The 17,003-nt window shown below is 40.6% G+C and overlaps 2 protein-coding genes across 2 annotated transcripts in view; both read left to right on the plus strand.

Annotated features, from left to right (window-relative positions):
• LOC135085656 (lysosomal alpha-mannosidase-like) overlaps window positions 1-10,066 on the plus strand; it is a 27,392-nt gene extending 17,326 nt beyond the window's left edge. The window contains exons 17-28 of the mRNA XM_063980424.1: window positions 540-691; window positions 1,195-1,316; window positions 2,261-2,412; window positions 3,120-3,246; window positions 3,900-4,027; window positions 4,363-4,480; window positions 5,046-5,217; window positions 5,796-5,899; window positions 6,052-6,531; window positions 6,923-7,267; window positions 7,751-7,901; window positions 8,928-10,066. Of these exons, the coding sequence (XP_063836494.1) occupies window positions 540-691; window positions 1,195-1,316; window positions 2,261-2,412; window positions 3,120-3,246; window positions 3,900-4,027; window positions 4,363-4,480; window positions 5,046-5,217; window positions 5,796-5,899; window positions 6,052-6,531; window positions 6,923-7,267; window positions 7,751-7,901; window positions 8,928-9,069 (2,193 nt within the window). The 3' untranslated portion in view covers window positions 9,070-10,066. The remainder of the gene's footprint in view (window positions 1-539; window positions 692-1,194; window positions 1,317-2,260; window positions 2,413-3,119; window positions 3,247-3,899; window positions 4,028-4,362; window positions 4,481-5,045; window positions 5,218-5,795; window positions 5,900-6,051; window positions 6,532-6,922; window positions 7,268-7,750; window positions 7,902-8,927) is intronic.
• Window positions 9,839-17,003, plus strand: part of LOC135085601 (uncharacterized) — an 18,396-nt gene continuing 11,231 nt past the window's right edge. The window contains exons 1-4 of the mRNA XM_063980375.1: window positions 9,839-9,858; window positions 11,184-11,353; window positions 11,832-11,968; window positions 12,707-12,933. Coding sequence (XP_063836445.1) covers window positions 9,839-9,858; window positions 11,184-11,353; window positions 11,832-11,968; window positions 12,707-12,933 — 554 coding nt within the window. The remainder of the gene's footprint in view (window positions 9,859-11,183; window positions 11,354-11,831; window positions 11,969-12,706; window positions 12,934-17,003) is intronic.

The raw sequence follows: 17,003 nt of genomic DNA on the forward strand, positions 1-17,003 counted from the left end.
AAAAACATAACCCTCCTTCTGACGCAGTTGGGTAATAAGCTAAATGTATCAAACATTTCAGTCCAACTCACTGTCAACTCGACGGCGCGTTTAGAATCAAAGATTGACTTTGAATTATGCCTTATTTTACAATTCACATTGAAAACAATATGACTAGCTTGAGCTTCTTCGACTTTTTCACAAAAATAACAAATAGTCAAGAAGAGATTACAAAATTTTTGCAACGACTGACAGATTTCATAATTTTCTTTGACAGATGACAATTAAACCATAGACAATTGCCATATGAAAAACACACTTTTCCAATATTTTTGTTTGCCATGAGATTCTGGTACACCTATACACAAGTGAGTCCCGCAAAACTGAATTGCCGTAGGAAAGGGCCCATAATAATGCAATCCCTATCGATCATAGCTATAAGTGTTTGGTGTCCACTTCAGTGATGAGCAAATTGTAGTAAAGGTTGACCAATGACCAGGAACATAAAACCCTCACTATGGAAACTAACAGATCTTATTTCTGATTTAATATTTTTTAAGGTAACCGAAAAAGTGACTTACCACGCGGTCCGAGGCTCTCTAGTCAAGGAGATCAGGCAGCGCTTCAGCGACTGGATCACCCAGGTCATCAGACTGTACCGGGGTGAGGAGTTCTTGGAAGTGGAATGGGTGGTGGGACCAGTGCCTCTTGGGTGAGCGACTACTTCTACTACAAATGCTCTTATGTATGAAATACACTTACTTACATTGTATGCTCACAGTTTGATGGACTGACAACCTTTAGGAAGATAGCTGACAGGTGACAGCCCCTCGATGATAAAATCGTGCTTTATGCACTTTGGCACTTTTTGGAGGAGGCAAGCTTATGTCCAATGATGGTCTAAAGTTAACTAAAGTACCTACCATCACTTTAGTTAACATAGTAATAATGTAGATAGGTCCCCGTTTCAGCCGAATAACGTCCACTGCTGGACTAATTTGAAAATACTCCTTGGGGAAAAGCGCCCAGCAATGGAGAATGAATGATAGATGATGATGGTGATGAGTAATGTAAGCACGTCTCTGATTCTGATCCTCAAACCGTGCCAGAGCGTAGGGAGTGTAGATCAAATCCTCCATTTGCCTCTAGCCAATTAGAGAGGGTCGTGCCCCTGCATTGAAGACTCAATTACCTGATGATGAACTCTGGTTACAGCACAGACCTGGGCAAAGAAGTGGTCAGCGTGTTCTCCACCAACATCACAAACAGCGGGGAGTTCTCCACCGACTCCAATGGCCGACAGATGATGAGAAGGTCTTGCTGGAATGATAGCACTAGTAAGGAACCATTTAACCTCATAGTTCGTTTCATCCAAGAAGACGCCCCCACCAATTTTTGGTTGAAGGAACCGCGAGTGCGGGAAGTTTGATCCGAGCAATCCGAGCGTCATTATTGTAGTGTGCGTGTGTAAGTACTCATGGATAATTTAGTGTGTACCGATAACACTCAAACATTAGCGGAATAATGGTCGGGCGTGTCTTCGTAGACGAAACGATCTATACCTATTCGTGCAAAAAGCTGTATCAGAATCTACAATCCACGTGGACGCCTCAACGTGACCACGATAGCTCTGCCAAGAGCGAAACAATTGAGAAGGAGATTCAGGCTTATCGATATTGTATACTCCAACTTCTGATTTCGATTCGTTATCGGTTCTTAGACAGTAAGCTATCGCCCAGGACTACTCTTGTCCTTCACTAGTTGAGTTTCATATGGTGGTTTAATTTTAGATCCTGGATTGGACATAAGTTGCAGTGGTGGGAACTTTGTTCTGGCGCCATCTTGCGCTAAAGCACTTATCATCATTATTATGTTATTTTTAATTGATAAGGAGAGTGAGGTCATCTTACATAAATTCTTGGTGAATCGCACTTTGAAAGTACCTACGGCAATTGATTAGTAAGTCAAGTGTCAACCATTCAAAATTATTGTTTAATCATTTGTGCACTTGAAATGCACAAGTACTTAGTACAGAAAAGATACTATCAGCAATAAACAGATTTTTTAAACTAAGGTAAACTTAACTCTAAACAAAATAAAAATATAAACTTATTTTACTCAAAAATAAAAGTGTGTCCGTGAGGCAAAGAGGCGAGGATGCTGGCTGCATTTCCTCGCTGAATGGCAATACTAAGCCTTTGTGCAAGGAAAGAGCCAGCATTTAGATTTTCCGAAATTTTAATTAATTTAGGGGGAAATTGATATTCGCAATATTTTTCAGGCCACCAACAAAAGAAGCCGGTAGCCTCATGCTACTATCCAGTGACATCTCGAATCTGCATCCACTCGCTGAACACTAGTGTTGAGTTGTGTGTGTTGACCGACCGAGCGCAAGGAGGCACGTCTTATAATGAAGGAGAGATCGAGCTGATGGTAAAGTTATCTTGTAGTTAGGCTTTCAAAAAGCACTTTTACACATCCCAGTTAAATTCTACCTTCAGGATAATAATGTGGGCCAGTGCTGAGATCAAGCAGCGCAAGAAACTCAGTCATCTAAATATATGTAGGTATAATAACTCAAAGGTGACATAGTGATCTACTGGACGGACCGGCTGAAATTTGACATGCAGTTCGCGGGCGGCCTCTAGTTAATACATAGAAAAGTCATTCAAAATATTCACCAACCGATGTGATGTTGTCCTAAAATTTTCAGTTATAGAGAATGATAATGGATAAAAAATAAATATCTCTAGCGCTTAACTCAGTCAGTTCCCGCGGTATGGGAATTGAGGGCTATCGTTTTTATACTTAACAGTTGGCACCCCTGGCGATTGACAGGACCTTACTCTACAGTGGCGCCATCTTGATGAGTGCAAATGCGATAGTCCTCCTACCACTTTAGCGCTCACCAGTTGGTGCCACTGTCTTTGCTACTAGCAAGTGACAGGACCTTACTCTACAGTGGCGCTAACTGGTGAGCGCTAAAACGATAGCCCTCATTATGACGTGACAGAGTATAGAAATTTGAAGATCTTTTGAAGTCTTGACGTTTGACGTCACAAAAACACCCTCCCGTGCCGCATACCTCAGGCACTGTCTCAGTTATGCGCTAGGTACACCCTAGTATGCTCTATTTTTAGGTCCACAGAAGGCTTCTGACAGACGATGGGTTTGGGCTTGAAGAGTCTCTGAATGAAGAAGCACATGGAGCTGGACTGGTCGTGAAGGGGAAACACAGAATACTCTTTGGAAACTTTAGACAAGAAGGTCAGTTCATGGTTTCAGCTAAATGCCGTCCAACGCTGGACAAAGGCCTCCTCCAAGAATTTCCACAACGACCGGTTATGCGCAGTCCGCGTTCAGGTGCTTCCCGCGACTTTTGCCACTCGCCAGATCGTCGGTCCACCTAGAAGTTCAGTTAGACTCGACTCCACGGCCTTTCGCTTGCTTGACGGCTACTCTTACTACTGTTCCAAGACAGTTACTACTCTGGACTACTCACCCTTCACTGGTTGGGTTTCATTGATGGCCATGTACATTATCCTGGATTTCATTAGTTGTAGTGGTCGGAAAGACAGTTAGGATTAGTTCCATAACTTATTACTGATTTACCAGGCCATAAATAATGTCGGTGGTATCGCGGAAGTCTAAGGCTACGGCCGGCTACTCGCGACACCCCCACTCGGGCGTAGACGGAACGCCGCGGAGGTTTATTGGGTATACACCGTCCTTTTCAGGACGGATCAGCGCCATTTTCAGGGCGCCGGGGATCCCACACACCACCCTGTCCTTTAGCAGTGGTGACGGTGCGCAAAGCATTTCCTTCGCGACAAAAAAAAGTGTTTACCTTCTAGATCTTAAAATTAAAACTAAAATTTTATAGGAGTTTGTATGTTTCTATACATTTTCTTTTCTTCCAGTCGACGACTTGACGTTCTCTGAGAGAGTCGCTCACGCTGCTAGAAGATGGCAGATGGAGCCGTGGCTCTTCTTCGCTTCTGGGGAGAAAATAAACAGAAGGAAGTGGCAGAACGTTAGGAACAAGAGGGTAAGAGGTGAATTTTTTCAATAAATGCGAAATTACAGAACCGACTCTAGGAAAACAAACGTAATGTAGGATATATAGTCATCAGGATTTCTCCCTGCTTGATCAAGCTACGTTCTCAAAAAGGTAGCTAGCTAGGTGTGACTGTGTGAAAAGAAGATGATGCCCTTTATGATTCTTTAGAGAGCCGAGAGAGACTTAGCTCTCGTGAGAGAAAAATATCTGATTTACGTTGACTAAAATGATGAGGGCTGAAATGAAAATTCACCAAAAAAAGTCTGTCTCCAGTGATCCCATCACTCTTTGCCCAAAGATCAGGTTTATTGTCATTATTGCAGTTCTCATCACTCCGACTTCACGGGCTGCCTCGGCATATCAACATTCTGACCCTTGAGCCTTGGAAGGCTGGGTCGGTTTTGCTGAGGCTGGAGAATACTTTGGAGAAACCACTCAGGGGTATGTATTTTACAATCCATATAAGGCGTCCCAATAATCTCTTTTTTTAAATCCACAACGAGGAAGGTCTTGGCCTGTATCTCACCTGATGGTAAGTGATGATCAGGCCGAAGGTGAAAGCGAGCTTCACCCGGAATCCTCAACCACAGAGGAACTGGCTATCGTACCTCTAACTGCCGGAACACAATAAATCTACCAACTATTCCATTTCTTTATGTACTTGGACCAATAATTTTGTCAGGTAAGACATTACACCTATATTATTTTCTCTTGTATGGGTATTTCACTAAGCTGCGTACCTATTAAAGAAGAAACTCGATTTCTTGAATTACAATATTTAGACCTATCGCAGGATAAAATCTGTGATTGAGATTGAATCAAGTTTGAATATAGTTTCAGACCTTAATCTGTGTCCCGTTTTGGAAACCAAATTCCCAATTGTTTTAACATATGAATTATGAATTATCATACCATTCTAAAATTTTGCGACATGGGTCTGGTAACACAGAATATTAGAGAGATAGGTAGGTATTATAAGCTTAGTTTCATCACCCTATTTCATCAGGTAACATGAAAGAAAAGGTGGAAAACCCCGAAGACTACGCCACCAAGTCCTCCTTCATCACGGTGGAGCTCCGCAAGATATTCCTGCAGATGCAGATCAAGATGATCCGGGAGACCACCCTCGCTGCCAACCAGTGGCTCGACGATGCTAGGCAGATGGACTGGAGTACCAGGTAAGAGTGGTGGAACCCTAGAGTGGGTTGAAGAATTGTTAGAATCTACAAATACTTTCGAATTCGACATTAATCTTTGTTTTGTCACCATTTTGCACAGGGAAGTCGAACCTTAACTTCGACTCCTTCTATGTTAATACATTTTCTTTCGGGTCCAATGACAGTTTAACTTTCCTCGGGACAAACTTGACCTTCACTGGTTGGATCTTTATTGGCGGTCAAGCTATAGATCCTGGCTACACAGGAGTTCCAGCGGTGGGAACGAGAGGTGGGAATAGTCCCTTTTCGAATTTGATAATACAATGGATTAGCTGATTTTCGATATTAACTGAAAGTCTGTCACTTCTTGAGAAAAGTAGAGTGGAAGATTAAGAAACCATGTACACGTAACTAGTAAATAGTTAACGAAGATATTGGGGAAATGTTTTCAGTAGCATTCAGTTCTCATTAGGAGTGCCACAGGGTACTTTATTTCTAGTTCCACTATTATTCCTCTATTTATTTTAATGTTTCTGTAACTCAAAATGATATATTTACATCTTCTTTTTAAAGTCAGCAACCTTTATTTATATTTTCAGATACGTTTACACAGGAGGTGACGATGGTATACTACCAGAGGATAACGATATGGATAAGGAAGAAGGAACAAAGCAAAATGACGGGGCAGAACCTGTAAATGAAGGTAGGAAAAAGAAGAAAGAAATTGCTTTTATTACAAGACAAAAATAAAACATTAACAATCATTATCTAGCCCTTTTTGAATTATCCAACTTAAATATAAAAAAATGATTTATTTTAAATAGGTAGTTTATCTTTCAAATATATTTCCAACAGAACACTACTCAGACGAAGACCAAAACTACCGCAAGAAGCCACCGCGTCAAAAATACTACTCTGACAAAGTCCGATCCAAAATCAGGACTCAAAAACCTAGCTACGATTATGAGAGACGAAAACGCTCTATCAACATCACCGAAAACATCAACGAGAACATAATCAACAACACTTTCGATGACGTCAGAACTGAACTGACCAATGACGTCAAATTTAACGAAAGCATCACCACAGTTAAAGATACCGAAGTGCCGATATTCGTCTACAATCTGACGACGACAGAAATGTACAAAAAGGTGACGAAAAAGCCGCAAAGGTTGAGTTTTTGGAGCAAAACGGCGAGGCCGAATCGGTTTTCGTCTATAATGGGGAGGGATTCGGCGGAGATCGTCTCGGAGGAAGAAGATTTCTCGTCTAATATGAAGAAGAGGTTGCCTAGACGAAGGAAATTGAGTAATGTGAAGAGGACTAGGCCTCCAGGTAAATACATAGATAGTCTTTATTGCACAACACACAAAATTGACAAAATATAAAAAAAATAAATCGAATAATTCTAGCAGTCTTGTTCATTGTAAAAGATTGGAAAATAACCCAAGGAGACGGAAATAATTATGATTTATAATACTAATGCAATGCGTAATTTATATAATTTTATCGATTTCCTTATGTTTTTTTATTGAAAACATCTTTCTGCAAATCACTTGGATTAAGTTTAAGCAATTTAAAAATGTTCCATTAAGAATGGTTATCGTGAAATTCATTTACGTGGTCCTACTCCACCAATATCGTACCATATACATCATCCTGTCCCTTTCAGCACATAGGTGCGAGGTAGTTTAAAATATTTCTTCTGATTATTTGATTGATTCAGTTCCAGAAACCCCAACAGACGATTGCGACGACGGAATAACAAAATCTATGTACGAAATGTACTACAAAACCCCAAGATTTTACCCCAAATCACGCAACGTAGAAGACGAGCCCAGATTTAGAAGGAAAAAGAAGAAAACTAGAAGATACAGGCAGAATTACGACTATGAGGAATCGACAGCTTCTCTAGAACTTACGACTAAAAGAACAAAGGGTAGACCGAGAAGAAGGGAGAAGTTTACCAGTGTGGATATGCCGTTCTTCTTAACTGATAGGAAGAAGGTAGCAGATGATAGTGGAGAAGAAGTGAGAAGAGAATTGGTTGAAGAGATCAATCAACCTAAGGGTAAGATTATGTTAACGTGGAGATAACTTTTTTTAATGAATTAGTATCTTTCTTTCATTATAGTCCTGAAAACTGAGATGACGTTGATTGAGGCAACTCAAAAAACACAACCGTCTCGGTTGCCTAGTCGTATGATTACCCACTTCTGAACCAGATAACCCGGGTTCGATTCCCAGTAGAGGTAAAATTCTCTACTTGGTGGCTGACGGTAGAGCTAGTTCCAAACTTCCAAGTCCACCTGGCTAGCTACCACCATCTTACCAAAGTCTGTTGCCACAGTACCGTTTACAGCATTATTGTGTTTCGGCAATTGGAGGTAAGATAGCCAGTAATTGTCTCTGTAGTTGAGGTTCCTGAGTAAAGCTTCCACCTTCAACCTGATCATCAATTTCATCAATTGAGAGCCTCGCCGCCTCTTGTGATCACAATACGAATACGGGCTGGGTACTTTGGACCTGTTTATTTACTAAGATGATTTTTCAGATGGTCAAATCCCTCATTCAACAAATATAAGGGAGAAGCGACGGAGGCCTCTCTCGCAGGAATACGACGACTCAGAATCTGAGGAAGATGAGAAAGAGGTAGAAAACGACTACAAAGACTACGGGAAAAGGACAGAAAGTCGGAGAAAGAGGTATGTCGAATGTTAAAATCATTTGTTATCTTCAAACCCCAATGTTCTTCTGTCTAATTCCATTGTGCGTCCAATGCTATGGGACTATTCCCACCTCTCGTTCGCCACCGCTGCAACTTCTATGTAGCCAGGATCTACAGCTTGATCGCCAATAACCTAACCAGTGAAGGTCAAGTTTGTTCAATGATATTAACTTTTCCCCGGGACAAACTTGACCTTCACTGGTTGGGTTTTATTGGCGATCAAGCAGATCCTGGCTACACAGGAATTTACAGCGGTGTAAATGGTGGACTCCCTTTTATTTACACCGCTGCTTAGGGCAATCGCCAGGCAAGTGGAAATGAGTTCATGTCCCACCTGAAGCAATCGACTTTTTCAAGAGTATACCAGCCCCCCTAGACAAGTGGCAAAACATGACTGTGGTAATGTCGAAAGGCCATTATTACGGCGTAGTTTTGTATTTAGTTACATCGCTTCGTGAAGAATTAGATTTTCGATTCGATCAAAAAATGCCACTTGTCTAGACCTAATAGCAACAATATTTTTTTCCTTTAGCTCTGTTAACCCCTCCAACTAACCTAAGTATGCTTGAGTTATGAGTGGGTTCACCACAATAGTCCAGTAGACGACAGTGACAGGTGACAATCGACAGTCAGACTCAGAGTCAGAGTCGTCTTGGGCTACTGTCGAATCATCATTTACTTCTTGCAGAATGTACACGTTTACCAAGAAGATTGGCTACTGTAGCCATATTAGCATGATAGGGCAGCCCAGCGTAGCCCTCTTATTGCGGACTGAAGGAACTTTGTGGTAGTTACCGTAGCCTTTGTATGCGCGGACCCCGTTTTACCCCCTTAGGGTTTGAATTTTTCGAAATCCCTTCTTAGTGAGCACCCTACATTCTAAAAGGAACCCCCATGCAAAATTTGATACTCCTAGCACTTGTAGTTTCTGGGATATCGTGATGAGTGAGTGAGTCAGTCAGTCAATCAGTCACTCACCTTTCGCTTTTATAAATTCTTGCAGGGACATAAAGGAGGATGATGGAGCAGACCCCACCAACTCCAAGGAACAGGAGGTGGACATGGATTACGTGATAACACTGCGCCCCACGCAGATCCGAACCTTCGTGGTGTGGTTCCATGAGAGCAGGAAAGCTTATACCTGAGTTTAGAGCCAAATTGGGTATCTTTAATAAGCATGATGACCAAGAGTTACAGTGCATAAGGATTTCAATACGGAAGATGCGGGTTACTAAACTAAGGCCCGGTTTCCATCAAAGCGGAGCGGTGCTGAGCGGAGCAGAGTTTTTTGAATAATCAGAGGTGGAATTGTGTAAAGCAATCGTAATCATTTGACAGTTCATAACGTACGATAAAGTCAGTTAAACAAAGCGTTTGACAAAATAATCGTACGTTATGAACTGTCAAATGATAACGATTGCTTTACACAATTCCACCTCAGATTACATTATTTGCACATCTCCACTCCTCTCGCTTCGGTGGAAATGGAATTAAATGGATCGAGCGGAGAAGTGTCGGGCGTACCTACTTGTTTTTCAGAATTAGACACCTCCTTTCGTCTCCACTCTTCTCCGCTTCACTTACTTTAATTTCGAACTCCTCCTATGTTCTTCTGATTAATTTCGTTGCGGGTCCAATGACAGTTTAATTTTCCCCCGGGACAAACTTGACCTTAATTGGTTGGGTTTTTATGGCGGTCAAGCTTTAGATCCTGGCTACACAGGAGTTGCAGTGGTGGGAACGAGAGGTGGGAATAGTCCCGTTCTCCGCTTCACTTTGATGGAAACAGCCTGCCAGCTTCGCTGCACATTTCCTCTCGTCTCCGCACCGCTCCGCCAGCTCCGCCTTGATGGAAACTAAGCCTAAAGGCTCCAATGTTTTTTTGACTGTGACTCCTTTGTAGGATTTGCCACAATGAATGCGGTCTGCGGTCAGTAAATGCAGCCCGCAGACCGCATTCAGTGTGGCAAAATCCTTGGTAAATCTAAGAACGCCTATTTATTTTTCTATCACCAAACACATTGAATTTATTTTTGAGTGAACGAAACAAATAGTTTTTTATTGTTTTAAAGAGTATATTTATTAATTAATTTAAGCACACACCTAATTTATACCAATGCAAATAAAAATGATAATTATTTATTTGAGTTTTTCTTTTAAAAACGTAGATTATGTTACCAGTGATCATCGTATTACCTTACTAACATTTTAGCCTCACCAGAACTCGAACAGCTATACTTCGTTATACCAAATTGTCAACCACCAGGGACAAACAGCCACCAAGTACATAAAGACCTTTTTAACCCTAATAAAAGAGTTTTCTAGTTCATAATTTCAAGAAATAATAATTATGTCAATTACTTAACTTCAAAGCTAGTTAGTAACTTTGTAGTAATTTACTAATTGGTACAATTTTATGGTTCAAGGGTTAAGAAGGAAATGCTTACAATTATTTTCTTACTACCTTTTTCTCGCGGCTTCGTCTACAATCCAGTATTCCATTCTATAACAGAGTTTTTTCACAGTTTTGGTTATTTAGCTTACTCCTTTTAACATCAGCTAGCTATCTGTCACTGAAAGTTTCTTCAAAATCAGTTACAGTCGTATTGGATTTTACACAAAAGTCAAAACAAAACTATATTAGTTATTAGTTACAAAATAACACTTCCTATATTTATCCTATTCAGTATGACCATGGGATCCACTCTTGTCATTTACCTTTAAAAGTAGGTATAAGTAAGGGTTCGTTGCCACAGCAATCCAGTTTTGCAGGATTCAGTAGTGCAGGGTCAAACTGCACCGAACACACTTTTGGGTGTGTTTTAAATTTGAATTTCAAATTCGACTGGCTTGTTTTTTTTGCGGAACACTGCAAAGGGGATGTTCGTGTGATCGGTAATATTATACGCGTACCTATACTACGAAACGGGATCCTGCAAAAAACGGGATGTCTCGCCCTTACAGTAAAATTTCTTCATAACGAATATCTGAATATAATTCAATACAAAAAGGAAGAACATTCATATCATAATATTACCATTTTCTTTAAGGTCAAATCACTTGCATGCAACTGTTGTGTATTATTATCGTTTATGAAAATTAAAGAGTTCTTTGTTTCCAAACTTGTAAATTACTAATCGATGAACAAAAGAATATTCCCATTGAATCTAACAAAAGGTTTGCAGTCACATTCGTCGAGAGCATAAACGGAAATGAATAGTTTTTAACACTGTGGCAAATTGTACCACTAGACTTAAAGATTAAGAGAGTTCAATACTATATACAACTCTATTATGGAAGACCATACAATAAGAATGGAGAACGAATTCGGGCCTTTCCACGACACTTATAGATTGAACATGTACTCCATGAGCTATGGAATGATATACCCCAACCCTGCGACCAACAAGTGGAGACTACTGGCTATCCGTGAGTCTAAATATATTAACTCAAAGGTGACTGACTGACTGACTCACATAGTGATCTATCAACGCACAGCCCAAACCACTGGACGGATCGGGCTGGGTATGCAGGTAGATGTTATGACGTAGGCATCCGCTAAGAAAGGATTTTACGAAACTCCACCCCTAAGGGGTTAAAACGGGATCCACGCGTACGAAGTCGCGGGCGGCCGCTAGTATAATAAATCTTTTATAAAAGAGAAAGATCACTGACTCACACTCATTACGAAATCTCAGAAACTACAAGTGCTAGGAGTCTCTTTGCATGGGGGTTCCTTTTAGAACGTAGGTGCTCGCTCACAAAGGACGGATTTTACGAAACTCCACCCCTACGGGGGTAAAACGGGATCCAAGCGTACGAAGTCGCGTGCGATATGATGATGATGATGATGATAATAATGATGATGATAATAACACGAAACTGTAACGAAGAAAACGTCTTCCAGCCATCCTCTGTTTCACTACCATACCGATGACCGTCCTGGTGTTCCTGGACATCCGCCGGTACTGGATCGACGGCGAGATCCTGGAGGTGATCAGACACGTCGGCCTGATCGGACCTTTCATCACTGGGATCTTGAAGGTACTGACTCACCAAGCGGTTTTCAGGCCCTGTTTCCACCAATCTTCTCTCGTCTCCGCACCGCTCTGCCTTGGTAGAAACTAGACCTTAGCATCGATTTTGTGATATCGATGCAGCATCGCGATTTCGCGACTTCATGACGGTATTTAGCTGCTGTTGTCGCTGCGTTGAGCTTCTGAAAAGCTACTCAATAGCAACGTGCGGTGTGGAATGTGTGATCGCTGCATCCAGCTTCCAAGAAACGACTAAATCTCCGATCGCCTATGCTAAAAGTAGCAGTACATTCAGGGTGCTTATACTTGATGTGGCATCTTTTAATCTATAAAATATAATTTTAGATGTGTCTTCTCTACTATAAAGAAGAACCAACCAGCCAAATCCTAGCCTTGATAAACAAAGATTACGCGTCCTTCAACCAGCTGCCTGAAAGCTACAAACCGCTGGTCAGAGGCTACGTAAAGAACACCAGGTTCTACCAGAACATCTGGATCGATCGCTTCTGTGATATCGATGCAGCATCGCGATTTCGCGACTTCATGACGGTATTTAGCTGCTGTTGTCGCTGCGTTGAGCTTCTGAAAAGCTACTCAATAGCAACGTGCGGTGTGGAATGTGTGATCGCTGCATCCAGCTTCCAAGAAACGACTAAATCTCCGATCGCCTATGCTAAAAGTAGCAGTACATTCAGGGTGCTTATACTTGATGTGGCATCTTTTAATCTATAAAATATAATTTTAGATGTGTCTTCTCTACTATAAAGAAGAACCAACCAGCCAAATCCTAGCCTTGATAAACAAAGATTACGCGTCCTTCAACCAGCTGCCTGAAAGCTACAAACCGCTGGTCAGAGGCTACGTAAAGAACACCAGGTTCTACCAGAACATCTGGATCGCTTGTGTGCTGATGATCCTCTCCACTTTCGTCTTGACTGCATCTGTGATGAATATCTGTGAAACTTTGTTCAGGTAAATTATCATCATCATCATCAGGTCTTTTAAGCTCATAGCAGACCTGTCAACTCGGAAAGGGATCAACACCGTATCAACCTTTCGCGAGCTATTATCGTCTTTCGCGCTGTTACATCCCTCTGATGTACATAAAACCCCTGATGCCCAGAAAATCCTGCGGCATCAGCATTTTTGTCCGAGTTGGCTCGCCCGCTTCACGGGCTCGCCAGTTCTTCGCTACCACTCGTGCGTGACGGCTGCCTCTTTCAAATCCAATCATTGTATTTTATTTTAGCCAGAATAATTAGCCTTTTTTAAAAAGACTCTATCAAAGCCCGGCCTAACATTGGTGGCAGCTCAAGGGATTTATAAAATCCTCGGTACCGCGTCCGAAGTATAGTATAGTGAACAAACAGTGTGTGTGCAAGTGATCCAAGTTCGAACTCAGAATCTCACCGTATCTCACTGTATCTCGCCGTATCTCACCGTTTCTCGTCGCATCACACTGCATCATCGCTGTACCTCTTCGTGTCCCGCTACATTTCACCGTGTCCCACTGTGTCCCGCTGTATCTGCTGTGTTCCACTGTTCCCGCTGTGTCCCGCAACCGTCGTCGAACTCACCATCATCGCTGGCCCTGAAAGAAAATACTTACCATCTCCACTGCATCCTGAAGAAGAATCTCATCGCTGTATCCTGCTCCGCCGTATCCCGATTTGCCGCAACCTGAAATAAATATCATCCTAACTCAAGACAATCAACGCGTAACACCGTGCCTGAGACGCCCTTATCGCTCCGGAATGCAGCCGCTTCCCGTCGTCGCGCTCACGTTCGCCGTCTACGCAACATTGTAGTGAGTCTGGCCTTTGTTCTTTGTACCTTATCTAATATTCAATTGATTCAATTCTTTGTGTGGCGTTGTGACCAATTTTATCGTGTATTCCTTTTGTAATCATTTACGGTTTAACACGTTGAGTGCGAAACCAGGTCTATAGACCTTGTGTACGTCTCGCTTACCGTGCGGCTAAGAAAATTATAGTCTTCCTTGTCGTGCGAAAGGCATAACTTCAATTGGGTCCGGTGTAGGAAAGTGATGAATATATATCTATGATGTATTCTTAAAATAGAATCCAATGATGTACCTACCTTAATACCAGGTTTTTAGACCTGGTACCGCACGGAAGTAATAAAATGTCTTCACAATGCGAAACCAGGTCGAAGCACCTTGTACCCTGCGCACCTGGTACCGCACCCCACGCTAGCTTCGTGCAGCCAGTGTTGCCTCGCATTCGTAAGAAACGCACATGTCGACATGGCGTCAAGAGAAACAAACAAAATCAAAACTGCAAATTGATTATAATTTAATTTGCTACACGATTTATTGCTAATTTAAATAATGTTTTTCGTGACAAACATTTGAAGTTGTAACTAAATGTTATTAAATAATATGTTTTCTTTAAATATAGCTTATTTAAGTATTTATGCACGTATGTCTTATTTGTAAAATATTTAGACTAAATTATTAAAACATCTTTGTTTGTTACTTTTTTAAATTTTTATTAAAACTTAATTTAAACTATCGATATTTGTATTTCACATCCCTAGAATACCCACCAGACTTCCCTACTTCAGTGCGGCACAGGGTGCATAAGCCTTGTATTTTGAATATAGCTATAATTTTTATACTAAACAAGTTATTCACGAACGCCTTCAGGTGTATGTCAATAAATACATTATTATTAATATTCAAAGAAAAAATACACAATATCTATTAACATGAAGTCAAAAATAAAATTAATATACAGGGTGTTGATTTCAATCCTCGCCATATTTATTTAGGTGATCTATTATGACTTATATAAACGAATTATCCACCAAAAAAAAAATTACAAACTAAAGTAGAATTTTTAGCGAATATTTTCCGTGCGACATCAACTGTACTGTGGCTCGTAATACTGCAATACGTTTCAACTGCGGCACCCATCGAGCTACGCGGATCGCTCGCTTATCATGTCTGATAGTCTACTGAAGGAAGCCACGTAAAATAGGTAGTGTAAATAGGTATTTTTGTTTGACTAACTAAAGTTAAAGTTCGTTTTAAATTAGTTTGCTGTTTCCTATGTGTGTGTGTATTGGAGCGTACCTACGCGCTTTCCGCCACTATCTACCGCAATCGCGGGAGTATTTTGTACACAAAATTACCAGATTATTTACTCCCTACATTAAAAAAAAACACATTCCTTTAAGTTTAGAACTAGGTACCTACTCACCGATGCGACTTCAGATGCGTTTCCACGTGCCCTCCCGTAACAGTAAACCATGTTTACGTACTCACGAGCACTGTACGTATGGTTTGGCATCTTCCTAACACTCACTCACTATTATTACACTCACTATCACACTTTCACACACTAAATACTCAAAACCGCACAAGAAAACAATAAAAAATCGCAAATTTGCAATTAGAAAAGTGCATTCGATGAAATACGTCCATCGAATGTCGTCGTGAATCGGTAGTTATCGTTATTATTCATTTTCAACTACTTTACGTAATTTTTAACAACAGAAAAGTTTAATTTCGTCAGTTTAGTACAGGAAGTCTATCAACGAATGAGAATGTAAAAGCGGCGGGAAAAATACTTTGTTTAATCTTTGTGAACTAAAGATTCGTCCTATCATTAATGCTCTTAAAGCAAGCTTTCAAAACACTCAAATGCAAATGATTTGTAGATCTTTAATTACTAATCGTTATTATTAAAACGATAAGAATATCAATAAATTGTGGTAGTTATTTCGTGTAATGAAATTACATTCATTTAAAATAATCCCGAACATGATGATGAATTATTTTATGTAAGTTATGAAGAATGGAAGTCTAACCTGAACCTAACTAACATTCGTTCAGGGTATTTAAATTAAACGCCGATAGAAATGAAATTACGTTATTACGGTAGTAGGAAGTAATAAGTACTAGAAAACAGTTATCAAGCAGAGAGGAAGAGAAAAGTTGAAGTTACAAGGCAAGAAATAAGAAAATAGCGATTGAGTACTAGGTATTCTAAATACGAGCTAGATTTCGCGGAGCGTGCGCGCGGCCTCTCTGCGTGGATAGCAAAATCGGACTGATGAACAGAGAAAATCGATGATCCACGATTGAGCGCCGGCCGCCCGATGACGCCCGAAACACGAAGATGGGGAAGTACCTATTCCGTGCGAGCCCGATGTCCGTGCCGCGCGCAAGGCGGTGGTATTATTGTATTCAATTACAAGTCACCGCTCCAAATGAAAGATATGAAATTTTCTTTTAAGATATGAAATTTTGTTCAGGTACTGAAATCAATCGAGTTTAAAAACAAAATCTTGTCTTATCTCCTATCGAAAGTGAAGGAACAAGAGTTTGCCAGTGTGTTATTTCTAGGTGTTCAGTTTGCGGTATTAAGTAAGTTAAGTTTTATTTTAATAATTACTATCGTAAAGACGTAAAAGTTATTAAGGTAGAGAGCTGGAAATGTAAGGAATAACGAACCTGTATGAAAGAGCATTATTGTCATCTGTTTACAGTACTTTTGAATGATAAGTAGGTACAAGCTTATCACACACATAAAAGCATGGTTTAATTAAAAAATAATAATAATGTAGGTTCTGTAAAAAAAAATATTTTGCGGAAGGAAGCAAATTCGTGTAAAAGGTTTTTTTATTAATTAAAGAGTACTTAATTAATTAGTTTTTAGAACAACAAATAAACTCGTAACATGATAAGGTGTAAGTAACTAATTTACTCATTACATTTTTAGGGTAGATTTGGATTAAGCTCTGTCCAGTAGTCGTCTTTGAACTCACAGCTGATTGTGGCTGATAGTTGACTGACTCATGGGCGAGCGCGGGTAGTGGGGCGTGGGGCGGGGGGCGCAGCGTTGCCCGGGTCACCGGGTGAGCGCCGCGCGCCGTTTGCGTTGGGGGACTATTCTGCACTGTAGTGGTCGATTATGGAAATCGTAGATATTTAAAAAAAAATAATAAAAAATTTGGAAGTCAGTTTTTTTGCTGATTCGTGATCAGAATAAGCTACTTAATCTACTCCCTAAATA

Source organism: Ostrinia nubilalis, chromosome 29 (genome assembly GCF_963855985.1).
Source record: "Ostrinia nubilalis chromosome 29, ilOstNubi1.1, whole genome shotgun sequence".
Taxonomy (NCBI): domain Eukaryota; kingdom Metazoa; phylum Arthropoda; class Insecta; order Lepidoptera; family Crambidae; genus Ostrinia; species Ostrinia nubilalis.